This window comes from Galeopterus variegatus, unplaced genomic scaffold (assembly GCF_000696425.1).
Source record: "Galeopterus variegatus unplaced genomic scaffold, G_variegatus-3.0.2 Scaffold1367, whole genome shotgun sequence".
NCBI classification, from domain to species: Eukaryota; Metazoa; Chordata; class Mammalia; order Dermoptera; family Cynocephalidae; genus Galeopterus; species Galeopterus variegatus.
In genome coordinates this window covers 374,107-398,314 of record NW_007727478.1, presented here as the reverse complement: position 1 = coordinate 398,314, position 24,208 = coordinate 374,107, and the positions used below count along the sequence as shown (strand labels likewise).

Sequence of the window (24,208 nt, the reverse complement as noted above, 5' to 3'; positions counted from 1 at the left end):
GAGGCCTCAGCTCAGTGTCCAGCACACAGGCTGAGCTCACCCCACAGAAACTAAATGATGTAACATAAAAACGTAAAATGTAATATATAAAATATAGAAGTATGTTTTCATTATCAGTTCTTCCTAGTAGCCCTGACTTAAGGATTTTGGAGTATTTCCGGTGGCCTGAATGGCATGCATCCCGTAAACCTGTCTTATTGAATGAGAGATGAAAGTCTCATCTCTTCCTCTTTTTTAGAAACCATTTAGTCTTTTATTACTCTGAATTTGTTGAGCAAGGAGTAGTAGCCAAAGCAACAGCAAGGTCCATGAAAGCCTTTCTGTGAACCCTCATCCCAGGAAACCTGTGCGTTGTATGTGTGTATTGTATGTGTTGCGCGTGTATGTTGTGCGTGTGTGTTGGACTTGACGGTAGGTCTCTAAGCCCAGATCTGTGGTTCAGAAGAGCAAGGTGTGGCAGGAGAGAGGAGAGTCGTGGAGGGACTTTGATCACAATTCCAGCTCCATGCCGCTGAGGACCTTGCCTCTCTCCTATGCCTTTCAGTTGGTGATTGAGTTTTTAGGACTGTATTGTGGCTGTATCTCAGTGGTGTGTGTGAATTGTGGGTGTGGAAAGAAGTGCAGGCTGAGCAGTGATATCAATGCCAGGTGGAATTGACTTTTATTCTTTGTTCAAATAGGTGAAGGCCCGTGGTCCTGGCCTGGAAGGTGGTCTCGTGGGCAAACCTGCTGAGTTCACCATTGACACCAAGGGAGCTGGAACTGGAGGTTTGGGCCTAACTGTGGAAGGTCCATGCGAGGCCAAAATTGAATGCTCTGACAATGGAGATGGCACCTGCTCCGTCTCTTACCTTCCCACTAAACCTGGGGAATACTTTGTCAACATTCTCTTTGAAGAAGTTCACATACCCGGGTCTCCCTTCAAAGCTGACATCAAAATGCCGTTTGACCCCTCTAAAGTGATGGCGTCAGGACCAGGTCTTGAGCACGGGAAGGTGGGCGAAGCCGGGCTCCTTAGCGTTGACTGTTCAGAAGCAGGGCCAGGGACACTGGGCCTGGAAGCTGTCTCTGACTCAGGAGCCAAAGCTGAAGTTTCTATTCAGAACAACAAAGATGGCACCTATGCAGTGACCTACGTACCCCTGACTGCTGGCATGTACACGCTGATCATGAAGTATGGCGGCGAGCTCGTACCACACTTCCCTGCCCGGGTCAAGGTGGAGCCTGCTGTGGACACCAGCAGGGTGAAAGTCTTTGGGCCAGGAATAGAAGGAAAAGGTGGGTTTCATAAAAAAGAGAGAGGCTGGGATTTAAGGGCCACCAGAAACTCAGAGTAGGGGCTGCAAACTCAACCACCTTCAGGGGCCAGGCAAGTTGTAAGAAAACACTCACCTGTGGCCTCCGCCTTGGAAATTGGCTGGGGGAACCAGAGTGAAGGGGCAAGCACATTGTGTTTCCAGAGGCTGCTGCAAACTCAACCACCTTCAGGGGCCAGGCAAGTTGTAAGAAAACACTCACCTGTGGCCTCTGCCTTGGAAATTGGCTGGGGGAACCAGAGTGAAGGGGCAAGCACATTGTGTTTCCAGAGGCTGCACTACTGCCTGACCCCTGTTACCTGTTTCTCCATGTGAAATGGGGCCCAGTATTGTCAGCAGATTTTCTAGTTTTTCTGGCAAAGCCAGAAATTCTGATTTTCATGTGGAAACTCAACATGTTTCATTGTTGGTACTTCACTGGAAAAAAGTTTAAAATGTCCTGGCTAACATCACATGTGCTACAGAGCAGGTCTGTCTTCACCCTTTAACCTGTTTTAGAGCCCCACCTTTGTGTGAGCAGTTGTGTTGTGACTTGGCCAAGAATACCCTAGAAGAGTCTTCTTTTGGAGGGGAGGGAATTTTTGATTTAGAGAGCCAGCAAACCCAGTTGTCTGCTGTCACTGAAGTTAGACTGAATGTCTTCTGAAGTGCTGAGAACCTTGGTTCTGGGTCCAAGGTGTTGGCAACGTTCTTATCTGTGTGATTGCTTTGCAGATGTGTTTCGGGAAGCCACCACCGACTTCACCGTTGACTCACGGCCCCTGACCCAGGTAGGGGGTGACCACATCAAGGCCCGCATTGCCAACCCCTCGGGGGCCTCTACTGAGTGCTTTGTTACGGATAATGTTGATGGGACCTACCAGGTGGAGTACACGCCCTTTGAGAAAGGTGAGTCCCCCTCTCCTTAGATACGACCCTCATTCAGAGCTGTGTTGGGTCAGTAGTCCCAGTGGTTGGTGCTGACCTTGCCTTGTGGGCTTGGCCTGTCTCAGCAGAGGCATGTGCAAAGTGACAGGAAAGTGTGGAAACCTCCCTCCCCTGGAGAGCCACATGCCCTCCCAGTGCCTAGCTTGCTGGCCTTGTGGTATAAATAGATGTGCTGAGCTTAGCATCAGCCTCATGTGAGCAGGTTATGGAACGATGTTCACGGCATGCTGCTCATTTGTGAAATTTTTTTTGCATATTAACTTCTTTCTTGAATATTAGTAATTTTTTAAAAATTTAAAAAATCAGAAAAGTATGAAGAAAAATATTAAAGCACTGTGTATCCCTATTACTAGGATATATGATACCTGTAAATATTCTGGTAGAGATATTTTCAGTCTTTTTGTAGCTGCATATCTCTTTTATTTCATGGATTTCCCTTTTTCTTTTGGTTAATGGCTGGATGGAGTTTCCCCAAATCAGGATAGTGTGCTTAAGATGACTGACTTGAATACAGGGATATTTGCTTGATGGGGGTGGGGTGGGTGGGTTATGTGACTGTCAAGTGAATAGAAAGCATACATGAACAGTTTGTAATTTTAAAAAATCAGATCACACCAGCGTTACTGTTTTTTTAATAAACCTGTTCTTTTCAAATAACATAGTATAGCTTGCAGACTTGATAACATAGTATAGCTTGCAGACTTGAATGCTAGATAAAATCATGAAGTAGAATGCCATTTCCCACAAATAAGTGATGTGTGTAAATATGTATTTCTTTTTTTTTTTCCTTTTTGTCTCTTCCAATCCTGGCTGTGCCATTCATTAGCTGCAGAACTTGACCAAGTTATTTCATCTCTCTAACCTCAGTTTCCTCATTTGAAGAACAGGGAGTGTAATAGTAGACCTTCCTCACAGGATTAAATCAGACAATGCTTAAAATGATGGTAGATAGATGGTAAGACTTCAACAGATGTCAGCTATTATTATTAAGATATTTTAACTTGCTGTAGCCTGAAACTATCATTTTTCATCCAGTTTATCATATCCCATGGCCCCCTTTCCACTACGCATTTGTTGAACCTCTGCCCACCCCCAGTGTGTCACTTCGGTGGCCTCACAGCTCTCTAAACCATCCTGATAGTTCATTCCTCCTCTTGGCATTTATGAGATGTATAGCTGCCCACCCATGGTGGGACTTTAATGCTCTATGCCTAGTTCAGTATTGTTTCGAATTCTGAGAGTTGCTATGCATCTGTTGTCCTTTGAAGGATCCATCACTTTTTTTTTTTTTTTTAGGGGGAGGAATCTCCACAGGGTCTAGTTCTGTTTAGTGAATTAAATGAATGTTACCCCCATACACATCTCAAAGGGTAGGCGAGTGTGTGGTGTGGATGCAAGTCCAGGGACTCTAGGGCTGTTCCTGAGCAGCTTATGACTTTACTCAGGTGTGGTGAGCACAAGGACTTGTGCACAGCAAGAGATGCATGTAGCCCCTTGGCGATGGACTTGGCAGTCTGAGGCATGGTACCAGGGACACTGGAGCTCCTGTTTCTGCTTCCTGTTTCTGGGGAGGTTCTCTTCTTTGGGGGAGCCCTGTGAAGGTCCTTGACCCAGCCCTTGTTTCTCCATTCAGTACTTTTCCCTGCATTCTCCATGTTTCATTGGTTTTTCAAATTGACACCCTCAAAGACTCAGAGACCATACAGGGGTCTCCTGTAGGGTCAGCCATGTAGCAGGACCACAGCTTTCACTCATGGAGAAAGTGAGATTTCACCTATTGACCAGGAAACCAAGAAAGCCTTGGAGGTGCCAGCTGCATTGACGGGAGAGGAGTCTAGGGGGCACTCAGGAGCAGTCTGGGGGAGAGGATGTGGGCTGCAAGGCTTGCCCAGCTCTCTCTAGTCCCTTCATTTTGTCCTCCCACCACTCAGCTTTCTCCTCCAGTTCCTCCAATGGCCTGCCTTCTCCCTCACCATCTCTGCAGGTGCTGATACCTCTGCTTGAAGCACCTGTCCATCTGCTTCCCCTGGGTGATATCTGCTTCCTCTCATGTCTCAGCTTAGATGTTACTGGAAATCTTTCTGGTCTCCCACAGACCAGGTTCATTGCCTCCTATGTGACCCACCTTGTACACTCCCCAACATGTTATATACAATGTTAGATTGACTGCTTGCCCTGTCCTTCTCCTGCATTGTGGCTTCCTGGAGGGCTGTTAACTATTTGGGGCCCAGCACCTGGGACAGTTTCTGCATGTAGTAGGTGCTCTATGGCAGCTGTTGAAAACAATGAGTGGGCACGTGATGCACACACAGTGAGGCAGGGGGAGCTTACTGAGGCTCGTGGAGCCGAGGTCCCAGGCAGAGCAATGGTGTGATACCGGCTGTGCACAAGATGGGTCTCCAGTGACTAGATTGTGCTCAGAATCCCATGACCTCTTTTCCAGGCAGCCCCTTCAGGGTTCCTGTGAAGGATGTTGTGGACCCCAGCAAGGTCAAGATTGCCGGCCCTGGGGTAGGCTCGGGCGTCCGAGCCCGCATCCCTCAGTCCTTCACAGTGGACAGCAGCAAGGCTGGCTTGGCCCCGCTGGAAGTGAGGGTCCTGGGCCCACGAGGTGAGTGTGCACCCTGCCTTCCTGCCAACATACACCTGCCCCGGGCAGAAGCAGCTGTGGCCCAGAGCAGGCACTTTGCTTTTAAGCTGGATCTTGTACTTAAAATTAAATTTCTTAAATTACTTTATTGCTTCATATTCTAGCTAAACAGTAGAAGTTCCTGATTAAAAGTAGGCAGACCTGTTATTTCTGGTCTTTTTCCCCATTTGATAATCTTGCCGTACATTTCTTTTTTAAATTTCATTTCTTTAAGGAGCTAGATGACACAAGTAGTGTTTGGGTTCTCATGTAACAATGTTGCAATTGGTTTCAGCATTTGTAAGGTGATGGGGTTGGCCTAGATGTGGGTGAATGGTAGGGTTTGGAGGTGATAACTCTTCGAGATGCCTTGGTGCTCATGTGGAACATCAGAATCTGTGGGAATGCCAGGTATGTGACCCCATGGCACACTGCTTTGTCATTGTCTAAACTCCCTGTAGAGAGAGGGTCCCTTGGGGAATGGGTTTTCTTGGCAATTTGGCTCACCCTGTTGGCAGCCTGGAATTTGGGTTTGGTAAGGCTAGCAGACCATTTTGGGACATATCCCTTAAGTGTATTGAAACTTGCCTTTTTTGTTTGGTAAGTGACCACACTTCCTTTTCCAGCATTTGAAATGTGCACCACCCCCCATTTAAGACATTCTGCCTAACTTCTTAAATAATCTGGATTTTTCCCCAGTGATGTGTTCTTGGCTTCACAGAAGTGGCAAATGGGGGCTTCCTTCTTCGAAGAGGAATCTTCTCCTTAATGAGGTTCAGCAGGAGGTTATGGCCTTTGAAGCTCTGGGCAGAAGTGGTTTAAGGGAAATGAGATCATGGGGCTGGACTCTGATTCTAAGAAGTTACTGAGCTTCAAGACCTCTGTGTGTGTGTGTGTGTGTGTGTGTGTGTGTGTGAGAGAGAGAGAGACACACACACACACACACACAGAAGAGAGAGAAGCATTACTTAGCTTTACTTAGATAGCTATCTCTGTTATGGAGGACCGTCAAGTAATAGCCTTGTGGCACAGACCCTTGAAAGCCATTTCAGAGTTCTTTAAAGGTGACCCAAAGGGTAACTTTATGGAGACGTTTGCATTTCTTCTTTATGGAGAAGTTTCCTATTGGCTGCTGCTCTAAGTTGTGTAACCTGAATTCCTCTTGCTGGTCTCCCCTTTAATATTGGCTTGTACCTGCCTCATCTGCTTTGCTTAATGAGCATGCCACACTTTGATTAGCCTCCCCAGCAGCTGACCCATCCTTGACTCTCATGTTCAGAGCTGGGATCTGGAATCTATCAACCCAATGCATGCCTTCATTTTGCTTTAACATGATGTCTAACCATCCCCACAGGCATCTCACTGAGGTTCCCTTCGCCTCATGAGATTGGCTCTCTCACTTGCCCTGCACCTGCTCTCCAGTGTGCTAGCGCCATAATGTTCTTTGCTTCACGGTGGCCACAAGTCTTGACTGGCTAGCTCATAGATTAATTTTTGCTATTCAGAGTTCTAGACTCTTTGGCTAGAACTTTCTTAGCTGCAAAGTAAAATTGCCACATCCCAAGCGTGCTTAACCAGCTTGAAAGGATATAGCATGTCTACAACACGCATCTTCGCAGTACACCCTCCAACAGCAAGCACGGGCAGTCTCCTTAATTATACTCTAGGGCAGACAGTGTACTTTAGACAACGAAAAGCTAAAGGTGTCTCTTGGGGTCATTTCTGTAACCATGAATTCAGTATCCTGTGATTTCTTAGGCCTATGATTATTGCCTGCTTGCCTTTATGTTACTCATCAGTGGAAACCAATAGTTCTTGGGGAAGGATGTGATTTACTTTCAAACTCAGCCAAGGGTGGAGTGAAGGGGAGGCCAGCCAGTTCATCAGACCTGTCATCTCTTTTCTCAGGCCTGGTGGAGCCAGTGAATGTGGTGGACAATGGGGATGGCACACACACAGTGACCTACACCCCATCTCAGGAGGGGCCTTACATGGTAGCAGTTAAATATGCTGATGAAGAGATCCCACGCAGGTAAGCTCTTGACACTTGAGAAATGGGTCCAAACTAGCCTCAAGCCCACCCCCCTGCAGGACTGGCAAGCACTGTTCTGGCAGACCACTCATCCATCCATCCATCCATCCATCCATCCATCCATCCATCCTTCCTTCCTTCCTTCCTTCCGTTCTTCCATCCATCCATCCAATCAGCAAGTATTACCCAGAACCTGCTTGCTCCACACACTTGTTACCATACACTAGCCTTGATATTTGTGGTTCTTGGTCTCTTGGCCTCACTTCCACTGTTCCTTTTAGACATCTTTAATTTAAAGGTGAGCCAAAATGAAGAAGTTGGGAATTTTTGAAGAAACAGGAACTGTTAGTTTACCAGAGGTTTCCTTTTGATAACCCTGCAAGTAGTTTTCTGATGGACAGAGGTGTTTACTTCTTTACTTAAGGTTTGGTTGACAACAGTATTCCCAGAGGTATTAAATAGAAATCTTGTTCCTCATTCACATTAATACAAAATGTTGCATAAACTCTTTACCTGTTGGAACAACCTCCAAAGGTTTTTATTGTACCCCTTAAGATTAAAAAGCTTCACTCATACCCCAATATACACAATTTATTATGTAGAGATATACATATAGCTCTAGTTATGTAGAAATATATAATTTATAAATTACATTTATATATTGCTTTATTAATAGATCATGTACCATATAAAGCATACTGAATGTACAAGAATAAACATAGATACAGAATATTGAATAAGATGAGATAAAATATTATAACTGATATTGCAGTATTATTTTTGCATTTTGGTGCCCATTGTCTTAACATAACAGAAGTGGGTTAAATGTGTTTAACCACCTGTTTCCCAAACATGTTTGGGAGCCCTTTTCCCCCAAACTGATTGTATCCTGTGGAATACATTTTAGGGCAAAGCTGGGATGTTGTATGCTGGTTTCTACCTCATGGTTCTAAATTTCTACTGGATTTAAAGCACTTTCACTAAACTCATTGTCTTAACTGCTGTAGAAATCCCTTTTCAATACCAGTCTCTCTGTGTAAGAGAGGTAAGATGTGGCTGGGTTGATATGTATCCTTACTGATAAGTGTGTGTGTTTGTGTGTGTGTCTGTCAAGTCCCTTTAAGGTCAAGGTCCTTCCCACCTATGATGCCAGCAAAGTGACTGCCAGTGGCCCAGGCCTCAGTTCCTATGGTGTGCCTGCCAGTCTGCCCGTGGAGTTTGCAATTGACGCCAGAGATGCTGGGGAAGGCCTGCTTGCTGTTCAGATAACGGTAACTTTGAGTTATTTTCTGGAGCCAACCCTCATTAATAAGACTTAATTTCCTGGCCAGGGATAAGAACAAGGGTTATAATAACCAATTTCTAACCTGATGCATATGTTTGTTAGATTTTCCCATCAAAGAGTCAGTAATCGGGCCGGCCTGGTGGCTCACTCGGTAGAGTGCGGCACTTGGGAGTGTGGTGGTGCTCCCGCCAAGGGTTCGGATCCCATATAGAGACCGGTCCACTCACTGGTTGAGCGCGGTGCGGGCGCGACACCGAGGGTTGCGATCCCGTTGCCGGTCGCGGTACGGGTTCGACACTGAGGGTTGCGATCCCATTACCGGTCATGAAAAAAGACAAAAAGGAAAAAAAAAAAAAGAGTCAGTAATCATGCAGGAGAGTAATCATGCAGGAAAACAAACATGCTCACCTGAGAGATTTGAGGATATAGCTTTAGGTACCACTTTTTGGTGAATCTCATGTGCTTTGCTATTACATCTATTCCTATATTTTTATTTTTAAATGTTGTAAATTACTTATTGGATCAGTTAGGACTGGGTTCTGTTGCATATCACAGTAAACCCCAAGATAAGAGTGGCTTAAACGCGTAGGTGCTCTTTGGCTTACCAAGGAAGCAGGCTCCATCTCTCCACCCCTCTGTCCTAGCGTGTGGTTTCTGTCCTTAACGTCTCCTCGTGGACTGTCAGGCTGCCAGTGCTCTGGCCATTGGATCCACATGGCAGGTCAGAATGAGGAAGAAAGGCAGAAGGGGAAAGAAAAAAGGGCCCTTCCAGCTCAGTCGTCTCTCTGAAGCAGCCCTGTCAACGTCCCTCATAGACTTCCATTCCCATCTCATTTTCCAGAAGCGAGTCACAATCACACGGCTGGACCTACTAGCAAGGATGCTAGGAAGCAGAATTTTATATTCTGGGCTCAGTGCACTGAGCTAAGAATTAGGGTTCTGTCACTAAGAGGAGAGGGAGAGTGGATGTGGCAGTGTGTGAGCAGGAGCCTCTGCCCCTTATCTCCCTACAAGGCTGTGGATTTGCAGCTAAAACACTATCTGTTCACTTGACAAAAAAATTACTAAAAATTGACCATGTCCGTCATAGGCTTAAAGGGATCTGTGATCCTCTCTTCCTCCAAAACAAAACAAAACACAAGATTGTATTAAGCAATTCTGTCTCCTCCCACTGGAGGCACTTATTAGTGACCAGAATATGACCAGGTTTTCTGTGAATAGGTTCTACATCTTAACAACATCCTAAGTAGTGTTTCTCTGTGATCCACAGGACCAAGAGGGAAAACCCAAAAGAGCCATTGTCCACGACAATAAAGATGGCACGTATGCTGTCACCTACATTCCTGACAAGACTGGACGCTATATGATTGGGGTCACCTATGGGGGGGACAACATCCCATTTTCTCCTTACCGCATCCGGGCCATGCAGACGGGCGATGCCAGCAAGTGCCTGGCTACGGGTGAGTGTGGGGTAGTTTCAAGTGCAGGAGTGTGGGTTTAGAATCAGAAAGCTGGGCTCTAGTCACTCTCTACCACTTAATAGCTGTGTGATCCAGGCTCAGCCTCTCTGAGCTTCAGTCAGGTGTAGATTGAAGATCTTTTATGGAGAACATTCAGATTCAAGAAGCTCTTCTAAGGATCAGAAACTGTTTCACAGGGTTTATTGCAAAGATTAGATGAGGTCAGGTACAAAACATGCTTAGCATGGTGCCAGGTATATGGTAATTAGTATTACATTATTTTTGAAGTGGGTATGTTTGTTGAGATATCAGTTATGATGGTGACTCCCATGAAAAGCAGCAAATTTCTGCCTTTCATGAGTAGGTGGTTTGATTATGCAAGATTCATTCAAGGGCATTTCAGGTCAGCATTAGAGAAATACATTAAAGGATCTTGGTTTTTCCTCAGCATTTGGGTCTTATGTCTAAGGCTCTCAGGAATTCTTCATGAATGTTTGAGCATCACAGTTCCTTCACTTTGTAAGATATGACTGGTTGACTACCATGGGCCTTTCACAAACCTTTCAGTTTCAAAGAGCAGCTTTTGTGACTCTATGTTGGGGCTCAAGCAGATTTTAAAAAAATGAATTTCCATCTCTGAAATGAAACTCATTTGCTTCTCTTTAAATAAGAAAACTAAACATAGGTCCACCCTGGATGTGTTCTATTTCTGTCATATATGGTCTTATTCTGAATAGAGAAAATCTTTGGGCTTTCAAGTCAAGGTTGTAAATTGCTGGGCCTGGCCTTTTTTGGCTCACCCGCAGCAAAAATTGAGAAATTTTGAAACACTGGCCTATCTACCACCTCCTAGGTGTATGGAGTTGCCAGTGACAACTGGATTGTCTTTGCTAACCTGAGGGCATGTTAATGGTGGGAAGGACCTTCCCGCTAGCTTTCCAGGCCTTTCTCCCTCTCCCAGCTTGGGCAGAATCCTAAGCAGCATACTGTCCTGGGCCCGGGGGCCACGCCTCCTCTGGCCTATCTACCACCTCCTAGGTGTATGGAGTTGCCAGTGACAACTGGATTGTCTTTGCTCACCTGAGGGCATGTTAATGGTGGGAAGGGCCTTCCTGCTAGCTTTCCCGGCCTTTCTCCCTCTGCCAGTTTGGGCAGAATCCTAAGCAGCATACTGTCCTGGGCCTGGGGGCCACGCCTCCGGGTCTGTCATTCAGGGCCTCCTCCGGACTGGCTCCAGTCTTCTCCTACTCGCTGTCTGAACATGTTATCACTCTTCGTTGCTCCTATACACTTTGCTTGTTTTTGCTCATGTGCTTTTAGTTCATGCTTTTTTGTACTCCCGGATGTTGTGTGGGTCCTGTGTAAAGGGGTGCCACAAGTCAGAGAGAGAGACTGGTTATTGTTTGGGGAGAGGTTGTAAGTCTCCCCTATCCAAGGGCACCCATCATTCAGAATTTAGCCATTTTTCCTTTATTCAGGAATCCCTCTGTCAGTGTGGCAACCTGGATGTAAATTCTTAGAACCTTTGAATAAATGTGCTGCAGGAGACTTCTCAAGAACAGTTGATTCTTTTTCTTGTGACTTAGTCCCTCCTCACCGTTGCCATGGATGAACTGTCATTCTTGGTGCCCTGTTAGACTGTGAGCATCTTGAGAGCAGGGATTGTGTCTTGCTCACCTTTATGTTTACCTGGCACTTGTACCTTTGCTGAGGAAAGTTTACCTTCATCCCCATACATTTGAATGCTGGCAAACTAGGGCTAACCTCCAGCTGACACTCAGAGCTTGCAGATTCTCCTTATTTAATAAGTAATTGATGCACTACTCCCTTGACAGCACCTTTCCCCAGTGATCTTTGGGATGTCGCACTGGGTGGTGGCAGTCAAAGGCCTAACAGTTACAGATATAGACAGCACGAATGAGTGTGGTTTGTTTTGGGTCCTCCAGGACATGTGTCCATGGCTGATGCTTCCATTCTCTTCTCCTGAACTTTGCTCCAGGTCCTGGAATCGCCTCCACTGTGAAAACTGGCGAGGAAGTGGGTTTTATGGTTGATGCCAAGACTGCTGGGAAGGGGAAAGTGACCTGCACAGTTCTGACCCCAGACGGCACTGAGGCTGAGGCCGATGTCATCGAGAATGAGGATGGCACCTATGACATTTTCTACACGGCTGCCAAGCCGGGCACCTACGTGATCTACGTGCGCTTTGGTGGTGTCGATATTCCCAACAGCCCCTTCACTGTCATGGTAAGGAGAATTCCTTCTCCAGAGCATGTTGTTATTAGCTGAAGCAATAACAACAGCTGCCTTGTTGAATCCTGACTAGGATATCCTTTTCCATGCTTTTCTCCTTAAAAAATCTTTTTTATTAAGTAGTCATGACCTTGTAGAGACCTAGAGTGATCTCTAGAAACCCAGAGACCCTTTGGCTCTAAGGGCTTTAGGGAATCTTTTTGGCCACCAAAGTATGTATCATGCTAATGGACTTAGGCAGTATCCTGGCCTCAGCCCAGTTCAGAAAGACACACTTTTGCAAACAAGTAAGTAAAACATTGCAATTTTTATTCTGCTAATTCTTCCTCCTCTCACCTCCCCATCTCAATGGCTGTAGAAGGGAGCTTCCTGATGCTGTTTTGTCTGGAGTCTCCACTCTGATATCTCAGGACTAGAGTATCTCCAGTTGTGTTTTGGACAGATTCAGACTTTACATATGAGGGTGAAACACCTTGTTTTTAGAAGCTGGAAACATCTGGAATAAACAAAACCATCATGCAAACATCTGGGCTAGAAAAGGACAAGTGTCTTTAATTTTCAATTCTGAGTGACTTTTAGATCTTCCTCTAATTATTAAGGTTCTTCAACCAGGAAGGGGTTTAGAAACCTTGGGAGCATTACCTGGTCTAACCCTCAAAACCAAGCATTGTTGGGCTTTTTACAAATGAGGCGTGCCTGGTCTGACCAAGTGTCGTCTCCCTCACTGGTGTCCTTTGATGCCACAGGCAGTAGACACACTTGACCACAAGGTTCATAGGCCCTTATGACCTGGCCCTGCGCAGGGCTTACAAAGCACCTTCTAATTATTTCACTTTGTGCAGGGGTGGAGGAGGGCATGAGACTCCATTCCAGACAGAAGCCCCAGGACTTTCTTCCAAACAGTCTATAATCTGTTGTAGCTTTTTTCCTTTCTATAGACATTTGTTTATCTGTAAACATTGTGCCAGAATTCTGGAGGCTCTTTTATGTCTCTGTATGTAAACACTTGTCACTTGACTTTGTTTGTTTGGGAGTATTTTTCTCCTTTAGGGGAGAAAGAATTGCAGCTAGAAAGCTTATGTCCTTGTTTACACAGGAGAGTCCCAGTCATAGTTTTAATAATCTGTTTTTATCCCATAGTGGGCTTTATCCGGTTGATTAGAATTGGGCAGGATGGAAGGGCAAGCACTGGGCAGAGGTCATGGCCTTGTTGGTGCGATGAGCTGGGGATGAGAGACAGGGCCGAGTGGGTAAAAATATTGAGGACTATTTTAGCAGGGGAACCAGAGGCCTGATGTGGAGGCGTCCAAGTGCATTAGGAATAAATGTCCCCAGGCCCTGAATATACACAAAGCAAGGATGCTATGTGTATGCACACTGCCCCAACCTCTGCTAAAGGCATCAAGGGACGACCACCCACAGTACCTGGTTTGGGTCTTTGTTCTCCTGTTCCAAGTTTTCCCCAGACTTACCTAGATGGACTGGCTTCCTGTTCATTAGCTTTGACTGGGTAGATTCCCTGCCTCCCTCAATAGGTTTGAGGCTGAAAGGACATAGACACCCAGCACTACATTCATAGTAGATGTCTCAAGGAGACCCACAGGCTGGTTCAGTTAAATACGTTGCACACATGTGGCACATGATGTTGTGGGTGAGTCGCTTAACTGCCCATCACTGTTGAGAAGTCCTGGGTCAAAGGCCATAGCTTAGCCATTGAAAAGTCTTCCTCCTAGCCGATGTGTCCCTGTCTAGCCCTGATCTGAGCAGGCACTGGAAGCAGAGGATAGGGCTGTTTCAAATGTAGCAGCTCATAGAGCTGCCTTTGTAAGTGAAAACTCCTTTCTGCAGCTACCAAAGTACACAAAAGGAGTTAACGTGAGCACTAGGCCTTCTTCTGTAGGGGGGGCCATCCGATTGTTGTTCTTTGTCATGGCAGAAGAGGGATGTTGAGAGGGGTCCTCTCCTTATCAGGTCAGTTGGATCAGAAGCATAAAGTCTAAGATTTTTTAAAATTGAATTTATGAAAACTTTTAAAACATTAACCACTGTAGATATTTATCAAGTAGAAAGAGACCTCATTCCTGATCCCATGCTGCAGAGATGATCTGTGCCAGCTTTTCTCTACTTATACAACACACACCTCAGTTTTGTGCATGGGAACATACCATATATATTGCTTTGCAACTTGCTTCCTTCCCTCTTTATGCCATGGGTACTCTTTCATATTAATTCAGCAGACTTAACCTTATTCACCATGGCTGATCAGTGTTCCACTGGACAGACTTGCCATAAGTTATTTGACCACTTACCTTACAGATGGATATTAGGTTGCTTCAGTTTTTCACGACCACAAACGGCTACAACTCCTTGCACACATTACTTACCTGTGGAGTTTCCTGCCAGTATAGGCCTGCTTAGAAGTGGGGTGTGGGTTCAAAGGGATGTGCACTTGAAATTTGAAGAGAGGATAACAACTTGCTCTCCAAAAGGGTGGTGGGAAAGTAACCTTGCACTGGAGCAGGGGACTCACTGTTGCACGAGGTGGAGCAGATGGGGAGGAAGCAGCTCTCAGGTTGTAGCATCTACTGAGTAGCAATATCCCTCCAATGTGATTCCGAACTAATCTCCATTTGCCACCAACCAGGCCACAGATGGGGAAGTCACGGCTGTGGATGAGGCACCGGTAAATGCATGTCCCCCTGGATTCAGGCCTTGGGTACACTTTTGTTTTTTTCCTTTTTGTGTTTCTGTATTTACTCAACCTTCATTTCAGAAAAGCTGCCACCTGCTTTTGGGGATTGCTTAAGCCCTGTGGGTGTCCTGGCGTGTCCCCCACTGATCATTCCATCACAATGATCCCTGCTTTTTCTGTAATAAGACCCATCTTTGCGTCACCATCTGTGCTCCATGAATCGTCAGCCATCGTGTCTGTGATCATGCTCAGTGCAGTGTGTCTCCGTGTTTAAAGAGAAAGATGGACAGCTGTCTGCAGTCCTCCTGCTGACTCTCAAAGCCGCCACTTGCACATTTGGTTTCTGTTCAGGGAAAAGCCACCTGCTGCTACTCTCTGCCACTTAAAATGCACCTTCTTTTCCAGGCCACAAGCAACTAAATCCTTCCAGGTGGAGCCTCTTGGGACTCACAGACATTGCTGTCTTTCACTTTTCCACTTTCCTGTGGGTGCTGCTGGGAATTTTACAAACAGACTGCCGAGTAATTTCTAGCAATTGGTCAGTGAAACTTCTCCAGTCCTTCAGGTTTTGCTCTGGGCCCAGGGCTAGTTAGACAAAGCCCATACTGCACAGGCAGCTGCATCCCCAAATTCCGGCCTCACTGGCTTGCAGGATTCCCAGTGGCTCTGCCCCTGTAGCTTCACTAGCCCATACTGTTGTCTGCTTCTCCCAGTGACCACTGGTTCCTGTTTTTAGGTGACCGAAGAGGCCTATGTCCCAGTGAGTGACATGAACGGCCTGGGGTTTAAGCCTTTCGACCTGGTCATTCCGTTTGCAGTCAGGAAGGGAGAAATCACTGGTAAGCACTTGTCTCGAAAGCCTTGTCGTTCTCACTCCTCGCATTTGCAGTCCAGAACGGTGCTGGGGAGGTGGTTCCACAGCCCCCCAGACCTGGGCTCCTGCATCTCTGTTTCTTGCTCTTGGGGGTCGGTTCGTGAGCCCCTGAGATTACAGAATGTTCTGTGTGTATATGTGTGTGTGTTTCTCTGATGAGGTGGTTCATTTGCAACCTGCATTAGTCTCTTGAGAACGCCTGTGATTCTCTCTAGATTAAGAGTTGCTGTGTTTAAATACCTTTCAGCTGTCAGGTTCCTGTTTGCCCCTTTTTTCCTGCTTTCTCTTATTCTCCCACTTTTCCAAATATTACCTTGGCACTGAGGTCTCAGTACAAGAGTTACTTTCTCTCCCCAGCCTCCTTTTAATGCCTGCTTCTCTTTGAGTTGATGCTCTTCTAACCCTGCCGGTTTCCTGGTCTTCTCAAGTCCTGTTTGAGCTTTCAATTGATTGCAGAAAACCCTTTACTTATGACTTGCTTGCTCCATTTTGTGGAAGCCAAAGGAAAACAAAAAAGAAAAGCGAATGGGTCTCTTATTTTCCGGTTGTGAGACTTGGATATTGTAGGCAGCAATGAGTGTTCTTGGATCCGCAAACCTGTACTTTGAAACTGTCTGTGCCTTGTGCTCAGCTTCTTGGGGAAGCTGCTGGTGGGCTCATGCCCTGTCTCCCTGTGCTCCACAGGAGAAGTTCACATGCCTTCTGGGAAGACGGCCACGCCTGAGATTGTAGACAACAAGGATGGCACGGTCACGGTCAGATATGCCCCCACTGAGGTCGGGCTCCATGAGATGCACATCAAATACATGGGCAGCCACATCCCTGGTAAGTCTGGCTCAGCAGCTGGGCTAGCAAGCCCCACTGGACTCCACAGTTCAGGGGCCTGAGAATCTGGGAGGCTTGCAGATGTTCCATCAGCTGCCTGCTGTGCAGGAAATGGTCTGGGGCAGATCCAGCCAATTTCCAGAAGGGGTGAAGCAGCTCAGTGGCCCAGGTCACAGTGCAGGCCTGTGGGGCCTGGTTGTTTGTCTTTGTCACTTTGCTGAGTGTGGCAAGGTCAAGCTGGGAGAAAAATGTGAGCAGTGAGGGACTTTCCAGCCTGGCCTGCAGAGCCCTGTGTAGTGTGGGGTTCAGGGTGCAGGAGTAGAGGTGGTGAGAAGGAGGACAAGCAGGCCTTGACAAGGAAAGCCAGCTCAAGTCTCATGGCCAGCACAGTGTTAGTCTGGCTCTTTTTTCCTTTTTGTAATGTTTTAAATATTTCTTTATTTTTAATTTGATATTTGAGTAGGTGACATATTCACATGGTTTAAAAATAAAAGTATGGAGAAAGGTTTCCTTCCCTCACGTCCTCCATCTGCCCTCCCTTTTGAACCTGACTTAATTTTTTATGTTTGATTTCAGAGTATGTTTAAGGCTCTACATGCAAATGAGAATACAGATTTTTAATCCCTCCCCATTTCACATAAATGGTAGCATACTTGACACTTCAGTCTGTCCCTGCTCTTTACATCTAACGGTCTACCCAGGAGAGCTCTGCAGGTTTGGATAAGAGAGTGTCTTCGCAGCCTCCTCCCATGTGGATGAACCATTACTTATTTGACCAGTTCTCTGTTGCAGGACATTTTGGTTTTTCCCACCTTTTGCTGTCACCAGTCTTGCTGCAGTGAACAGCCTTTTACATTCAACACCTCACACTCACCAGGGTCCGTCTGTGGATTTAGTGCCCAGAAGTGAATTGTTGGGGCCTAGGAGTAGGCATCTGGGATTTTGATAGATCTTGCCTAATTGCTGTTAATTGGGGCTGTTCAGTTCACACACCACCAGCAGTGGAGAAGAGCACCTGCTTTTATACAGATTTGCCATGGAATATGCTATCAAGTTTTTGGATCTTTGCCAATCTGATAGTTGGAAAACACGGTATCTCAATGTTGCTTTATTTGTATTTCTCTTGTGAATGAGATTGAGCAATTTTCTGCATGTTTAAGTGCCACTCGTGTTTCTCTTTCTGTGAACTGAACATTTGTATCCTTGGCCCGTTTTTCTGTTTGGTTACTGGCCTTTGTCATATCCGTTTCTAAGAGCAATTTAAATATTAGAGAGATTAGTTAGCCCTTTGTGATAGAAGTTGCAAGTATTTCCCTGAGTTGGTCATTTGCTTTAGTCTATGTGTGTATATGTACATAATATTTGTTTAAAGCAAAAATATATTATCTGCTTCTATTTAAATATTCTAAAGACATAGATGTAGACAGAGTGAAAAATGTCTTTCTCACATCTGCCTCCCACTTTCACTGCTGGTGTGAGTGTGCATCTTTTCAGATGTTTCTCTCTGAACCTACCTGCGTGCATACAATCTTATTCTGTTTTGTTTTCAAAGGAATGGCATAATAGTGTTAATATTATGTAGCAACTTGCTTTTTCTCTTTTTAATGCAATTTATTGTGGATAATCTCTCAAGTTAGTACACATAGATCTCCCTCATTCTTCTAATGGCCCATGATTAGACCAATGTTTAATCATCCCCCTATTGTTGGATACTGAGATCTTTTCCTGACATGCATCTGAACACTGTGGAAATGAAAGTGCTTGCAGAGGTCTGGGAGCGGGGCTGGGCAGGTAGGACCACTGTGAGGTCGATTCCTAGGGCTCGACTCTGTGGGCAAATGATCTTCCAAAAAGACCTTTCTAGTTCTATTCCTTCTAGTAGTGGGTCAGTTCTCCACACGGTATATATATTTCTTCCTTATTTGTCAGATTGAGTTGGAGTTCCCTGGTTTAGCCCCCTCCCTAGTCTGGAGCACCTCAGCGATTGCTTTCCTTACGTCATGATTGAAGGAATAATACTGGCTAGACCCCCGTAGGTGTCCTAGGATGGCGAGGTACCAGAATTTCCTTTTGTCTCCTGCCTCTGCTTAGGCAGCACCAGACCTACCTGCTGAAAGGTGAACGTTAAGATACTGATTGTCTGCAGTATTCATTCACAATTTTGTTTGTGTCCTTTGCAAATCCAGAGAGCCCACTCCAGTTCTATGTGAACTACCCCAACAGCGGGAGCGTTTCTGCCTATGGACCAGGCCTGGTGTATGGAGTGGCCAACAAAACTGCCACCTTCACCATTGTCACGGAGGATGCAGGAGAAGGTACTGTTTAGTCGATATGCTCAGACGCTTCCAGCCTTCCCCTTGAGAGCTGACAGTTCCAAAGGCAGCTTTTAAAAATAAGACTATTGAATGGTAGTATTTTTCTCTCATGTAAGTATCTTTTCTCTCATATAAGTCTGTCTCTTCTATAGAGCTGCCCTATCCTCTCCTCCAAACAGAAACTTTTGAAGTCCTTTGTGTTCTAATTGAAATCATATTCATGCTATCAAATATTTTATGTGGCTTGCCTGTATTTTTATTGGTGATGTTTTTGTTTCTGTTCTTTTTACGCATGTATCCACAAAACCATGTGACTTATTTAGTGGCCTATTCTAGATAGAGCTCTGTGCCCATGCCCACTGTATTAATGCAGAATCCTAAATCTGTGGTTCTAATGGGATTTCCATGATGGCATCCAGCGCCTGACCAGCAGTGACAGTCCATGTCTGGCCCCCAAAGTATATGAGTGATTGATGTGCAGGGCTTCATCCATTCCTTGTCTTATGCATCTTGAAGAGTAGACGGAACTTCAGGGTTATTTGTGGTATAGAATTAAGATGATGGGGTGCCTTCCCAGTGGGCAGTTTTACCATGTTTTGTTCTGACATATGACTGTTGCCCATGACTCCCATGGAGTGTGTCAGTCTCTGTCCCCGGTATCAAGATGAGTTGTTAACACTGTTGAAACAAGGACACTCATTCCCCCTAACCACCCTCCCTCCCTGCTGCCACATACAGGTGGTCTGGACTTGGCTATTGAGGGGCCCTCAAAAGCAGAAATCAGCTGCATTGACAACAAAGATGGGACGTGCACAGTGACCTACCTGCCCACCCTGCCAGGCGACTATAGCATTCTGGTCAAGTACAATGACAAGCACATCCCTGGGAGCCCCTTCACAGCCAAGATCACAGGTAGGGTTTCTTGTCTTGCTGGGGCTTCCTTCTCAATGGTATGTCTGCCCCCAACAGTCTCTCCCCACATCAGACTAAGGGCAGCAGACTAGGCATCTGTTTGAGCTTAGGTTTCGTGGAGACTCCTTAAGGAGGAACTGGGGGTGCAAGTCCAACTTTGAGCCAGCTAAATTCCTCACCTAGCTAAAAGTCCAGGGGAAAAAAGAGCTCTTATGGCATGAGTACATGTGCTCAAAGATGGCCTTCAGCGTCACTACTAGATAGATTTTCTGCTCTCCATTATACAGATGGGAAAACTGAGGCTTGGCAAGGTAGTGGCTTAGCCAAATTCACATGTTGGTATTCTGGGATTCAGATGCAGGTTATCCCATTCCAAAGCTTGTGCTCCTGACCTCTGTTCTACCTGCTGTGTTTGGGTAATGTTCTCAGTGGGTTATAAGGAATACACACAAGACAAGGTACTTAGGCCTGTCTGTGAAGCAGCCTGCAGCAGTGCATGGAACGCAGTCAGTGTTTACCTGAGAAATGCCCAAGGGCGTGGCAGGCAGGTGGGAGATGCCTTCCACTGCCAAAGAGTTCTTTAAAAAGTGGTCCATGAAGACTCCAGTCCCCAGTTCCTGCAAGCTCCTAGTGTTCCCTTTAACCAGGCATAAGTCCCAATCATTCTTTGCTGGTTAGGTCTGCTCAATGTCTGGGTCATGCTTTTCCACTTAACTTTGGGTAATTAATTCTTGCCTGTTTCTCTGTAAACAGCATGAGGAGGGAGGGCTCTGGAGGGTCGGGGTGACCACATGTAACGGGTGTGTTGGGGGCTGTTTCCCAGACGACAGCAGGCGGTGCTCCCAGGTGAAGCTGGGCTCAGCCGCCGACTTCCTGCTGGATATCAGCGAGACTGACCTCAGCACCCTGACGGCCAGCATTAAGGCCCCGTCTGGCCGTGACGAACCCTGTCTCCTGAAGAGGCTACCCAACAACCATATTGGTAAGCCCAGGCTGCCTTCTTGGCCACATCCGGGAAATCTTGGGAGGGAGGCGAGGTCTCCCTCAGTCCTTTCTTGGGAAATTGGTAGTGAATTGAAGTGTGATGTGATAAAATTGCTGGGTCACATGTATGATTGAAGTCTAGGTGCATCCCTGCGTTGTGATGTTGACACCCTTGGACACTCTGAATTGTTAGAAAGTCAGGAAAGAAGTCATATTTCCATTCATTCTTCAGAGTGTAGCTCTGTCCTGCTTCCTCTCCTCCATCTGCTTCCCCCTTCCCCTTACAAACCTCAATCTGTGTTCTGCAGGCATCTCCTTCATCCCCCGGGAGGTGGGCGAACACCTGGTCAGCATCAAGAAGAATGGCAACCACGTGGCCAACAGCCCTGTGTCCATCATGGTGGTCCAGTCTGAGATCGGTGACGCCCGCCGAGCCAAAGTCTATGGCCGTGGCCTGTCAGAAGGCCGGACTTTCGAGATGTCTGAGTTCATCGTGGACACGAGGGATGCAGGTCTGTGGGGTGGTCCAAGGGGAATGGCCAGAGCTGTGGGAACTGCCGCCTTCTTGCTCAGGCCGCTTTGTCTTTTCATTCTACCAACTCCCTTTCCTTTCTGAGTATCCTTCAAGCAGTTGTCCTCCTTCCTGCATTATCATACATGACTCATAACTTTTGGTGAAGTAGGTATTATCTTGGTTTTATAGGTGAAGAAACTGACCCTCATAGGGGTTATAGCCCCATATGCTCCTGGCATTTGAACCCTGAGCTGCCACAACTCACAAACCCCTGTTTTTGTTTTGGGCAGCTGGTGCTGGTATGGGGATCTGAATCTTGGCCTTGGTGTTATCAACCCCATGCTCTAACCATCTGAACTAACCAGTCAGTCCCGCTATTTTATTATCTATATTTCCATCATTGTTCTCAGCTTCCTAGGGTCTCCCAGACTCATGCCAAGCAAAGAATGTAAGGCCAGACGGCCAAGATGGTGCTCCACTGAGCAGAGCTTTTATGGAAATGAGGCTCTCTTCATGTTCCCTCTTTGAGATGGTTTGAGTTAGGTGGGCCTCTCACAAGCTACGCCACATCCCAGTGTCTCCATCTTCTGCATTCTTGTGTGATGACTTTGTGGGTGGATTCTAGAGAGTCACCATCCCTTGAGAGAGGGCTGGAGAATTTCTGGTCCTGATGGGCATATGCTCCCTGTTGATTCCTTGTGTTGTTAAACCTTCATATCTGCTGCCCTACTCGAGGCAGCTGGAGGCTGTTTAAAAACTCAGATTCTCAGGTCTGTGGCTGGAGAGAAACCTGGTGGCAGTCAGTGCATGCCATTCTTGGAGCCGCGTGGGTAGAGTGTTTTTCCCACCTGGTTGTGCAGGACACATGTTCCACGGGGAATTAATAGACATCCTTGAAGAAAGGGTTCTCTGGTCAAAGTCACATTCAGCAGGTTATTTCACTGTAGGACTTCTCAGAGTTTCTAATCTGCTCTTCTGCCCTGGGCTCTCCATATAGGGGCCATTACTTTCTTTCTGCTGCTTCAAAATAGTTTGAATTTTGAGGGTCAGATGTCCTTTCTGCATTCATTGAGCTCTCCTTTCCCAGTGAGGAATTGTGGTCAGAACAGCCTGGGGCTGCTGTGTTGTAGGGTATGGTGGCATTTCCTTGGCGGTGGAAGGCCCCAGCAAAGTGGACATCCAGACAGAGGACCTGGAAGATGGCACCTGCAAAGTCTCCTACTTCCCCACCGTGCCTGGGGTTTACATTGTCTCTACCAAATTCGCTGATGAGCACGTGCCTGGTATGTGTGTTGCCTTCTGCCCTCCCTGTGTGATGCTTGTGTTTTTCATAAATCCTGTGCTGCGGCCTCTGGGCTGCTCACACGGTCTTCTTGGTTCTTTCAGGGAGCCCGTTTACTGTGAAGATCAGTGGGGAGGGAAGAGTAAAGGAGAGCATCACTCGTACCAGTCGGGCCCCGTCCGTGGCCACCGTTGGGAGCATCTGTGACCTGAACCTGAAAATCCCAGGTGGGTGCAGGGGGCTGGTAGGGCAGGGTAGTCTGGGCACTGGCCCTTGGGGCAGCAGCAGGGCAGTGGGCACCTTTGGGAACCAAGTCCAGGCAGGGCCCAGAACATACTATCCAAGTCAGCTGTGATGACCTTTTTATTTAATTTTGTTATTTTCTTTCATATTTATTTTCACAAGGCCCATCCAAGCAAAATGAATCTGTTCACCTCCCACCTTTTAAAAATTTCAAATGAAAAGGCTTTATTGTGTTACATGGGGGGAAAAATAGAACATAGACATGCTTTTAGATATTTAGATTTTTTATCGAATAGAATAATGTCAGTGAGAGAACTGGCCCTGCTGATGCCAGTTATCTGGAAGTATTTGAGAGGTGGCATCCCAGTGACATTCTTCTTCCTTTTTTTTTTTTTTTTTTTTTTGTGACTGGTAAGGGGATCGTAACCCTTGGCTTGGGTAAGGGGATCGTAACCCTTGGCTTGGTGTCGCCTGCACCACGCTCAGCCAGTGAGCGCACCGGCCATCCCTATATAGGATCCAAACCCGTGGCCTCGCCCTCCCAGCGCTGCTGCGCTCCCAGCACCGCACTCTCCCAAGTGAGCCATGGGGCCGGCCCCCAGTGACATTCTTCTAATGTGTCCATTTATCTCTTTCATTCCTAAAATTAGAACGAGGGCTGTGTGGCAAAACTGAGTGTTTCATATGTAGCCCTCGGCAGTGAGTTGTTCTTCATGGGGCCAAATTAGCCAGCAAACAGGCCACACAGTCTGTGTGCAATGTGGCCCAGATTCTTTCTATAAAAGAATCCTCGCAAGGAGAATTGACTGCGTAAGTGAAAATCTGAGGCTCCTCTGCCCAGAAGCTGGAAGGTGCTGTTTAGTTGCACAAATTCAGTGAGAAGGAAAATCTGAATAGTCTTCAGATGAAGCTCACGTGTGATCTCCTGGAGAGGGGCTGTTTTCCTACACCGAGTCTCCTGTCTTTCCTAATATGTCACATTTCTGTTTACTCTGCTTCTTAGCTATAGTTGCTGGGTTCTTCTTGTGTAAACACATCATTGCTGTGTCACTTGTGAATGCAGGAAAAGCCTCTAGGGTTGAGACCAGATCACTTAAAAAGAGCTGTGTTGATCGTTCATGATCATGAGCAGTTCATGTGCCCAATGGAGGGTTGCCAAGACTGTGGCTCACATCTGAGGCACACAGCCGGGCCCTGGCTGCCTCCCTCCTGTAGGCATGTGGGCTCAGTTGCTGATCACACTGGTGTGTTCCTCGCTCACTATCATGGGCATAGTTCCACCTCAGAAAATACACGTCCACCTCATCTTTTAATGACTCCGTGAGATATCCGTTCATGTCTAGACGCACTCTCCTTTGTTGGGTGGTCTCATTTCACATATGTGCGTTTCCATGCCTCAGCGCCTGCCATCAGTGCCACTCTGACGTTTGCCGTCGTGTGCTCAGGCTGCCAGAAGTGGGACGGGTGCCAGGAGTGGGATTGCGCGGCTGTTGCAGTTCAGAGGCTGCTGGGCCTTGGCAGGTCGCCCTCCAGTAAACGTATTGGTGCCCATTTCTCCATATGCCCTTCCAGTGCTGGGCGCTGTCTTTGTTCTCACTTGGCCAATCTGATGGAACAGTGCAGTGTCCATTTTCAGTTTCATTTCTTGGATGACTAATGACGTGG

The 24,208-nt window shown here is 46.6% G+C and overlaps 1 protein-coding gene across 1 annotated transcript in view; it reads left to right on the top strand.

The window, feature by feature from the left end:
* Positions 1 to 24,208, top strand: part of FLNB (filamin B, beta) — a gene marked incomplete at its 5' end in the record, with an annotated part of 54,215 nt that overhangs the window by 10,934 nt on the left and 19,073 nt on the right. Inside the window, 16 exons of the mRNA XM_008576574.1 lie at positions 681 to 1,278; positions 2,031 to 2,204; positions 4,687 to 4,854; positions 6,781 to 6,904; positions 8,019 to 8,175; positions 9,460 to 9,649; positions 11,649 to 11,896; positions 14,547 to 14,618; positions 15,331 to 15,433; positions 16,153 to 16,293; positions 18,480 to 18,608; positions 19,347 to 19,520; positions 20,344 to 20,502; positions 20,813 to 21,016; positions 22,149 to 22,301; positions 22,405 to 22,527. Coding sequence (XP_008574796.1) covers positions 681 to 1,278; positions 2,031 to 2,204; positions 4,687 to 4,854; positions 6,781 to 6,904; positions 8,019 to 8,175; positions 9,460 to 9,649; positions 11,649 to 11,896; positions 14,547 to 14,618; positions 15,331 to 15,433; positions 16,153 to 16,293; positions 18,480 to 18,608; positions 19,347 to 19,520; positions 20,344 to 20,502; positions 20,813 to 21,016; positions 22,149 to 22,301; positions 22,405 to 22,527 — 2,917 coding nt within the window. The remainder of the gene's footprint in view (positions 1 to 680; positions 1,279 to 2,030; positions 2,205 to 4,686; positions 4,855 to 6,780; positions 6,905 to 8,018; positions 8,176 to 9,459; positions 9,650 to 11,648; positions 11,897 to 14,546; positions 14,619 to 15,330; positions 15,434 to 16,152; positions 16,294 to 18,479; positions 18,609 to 19,346; positions 19,521 to 20,343; positions 20,503 to 20,812; positions 21,017 to 22,148; positions 22,302 to 22,404; positions 22,528 to 24,208) is intronic.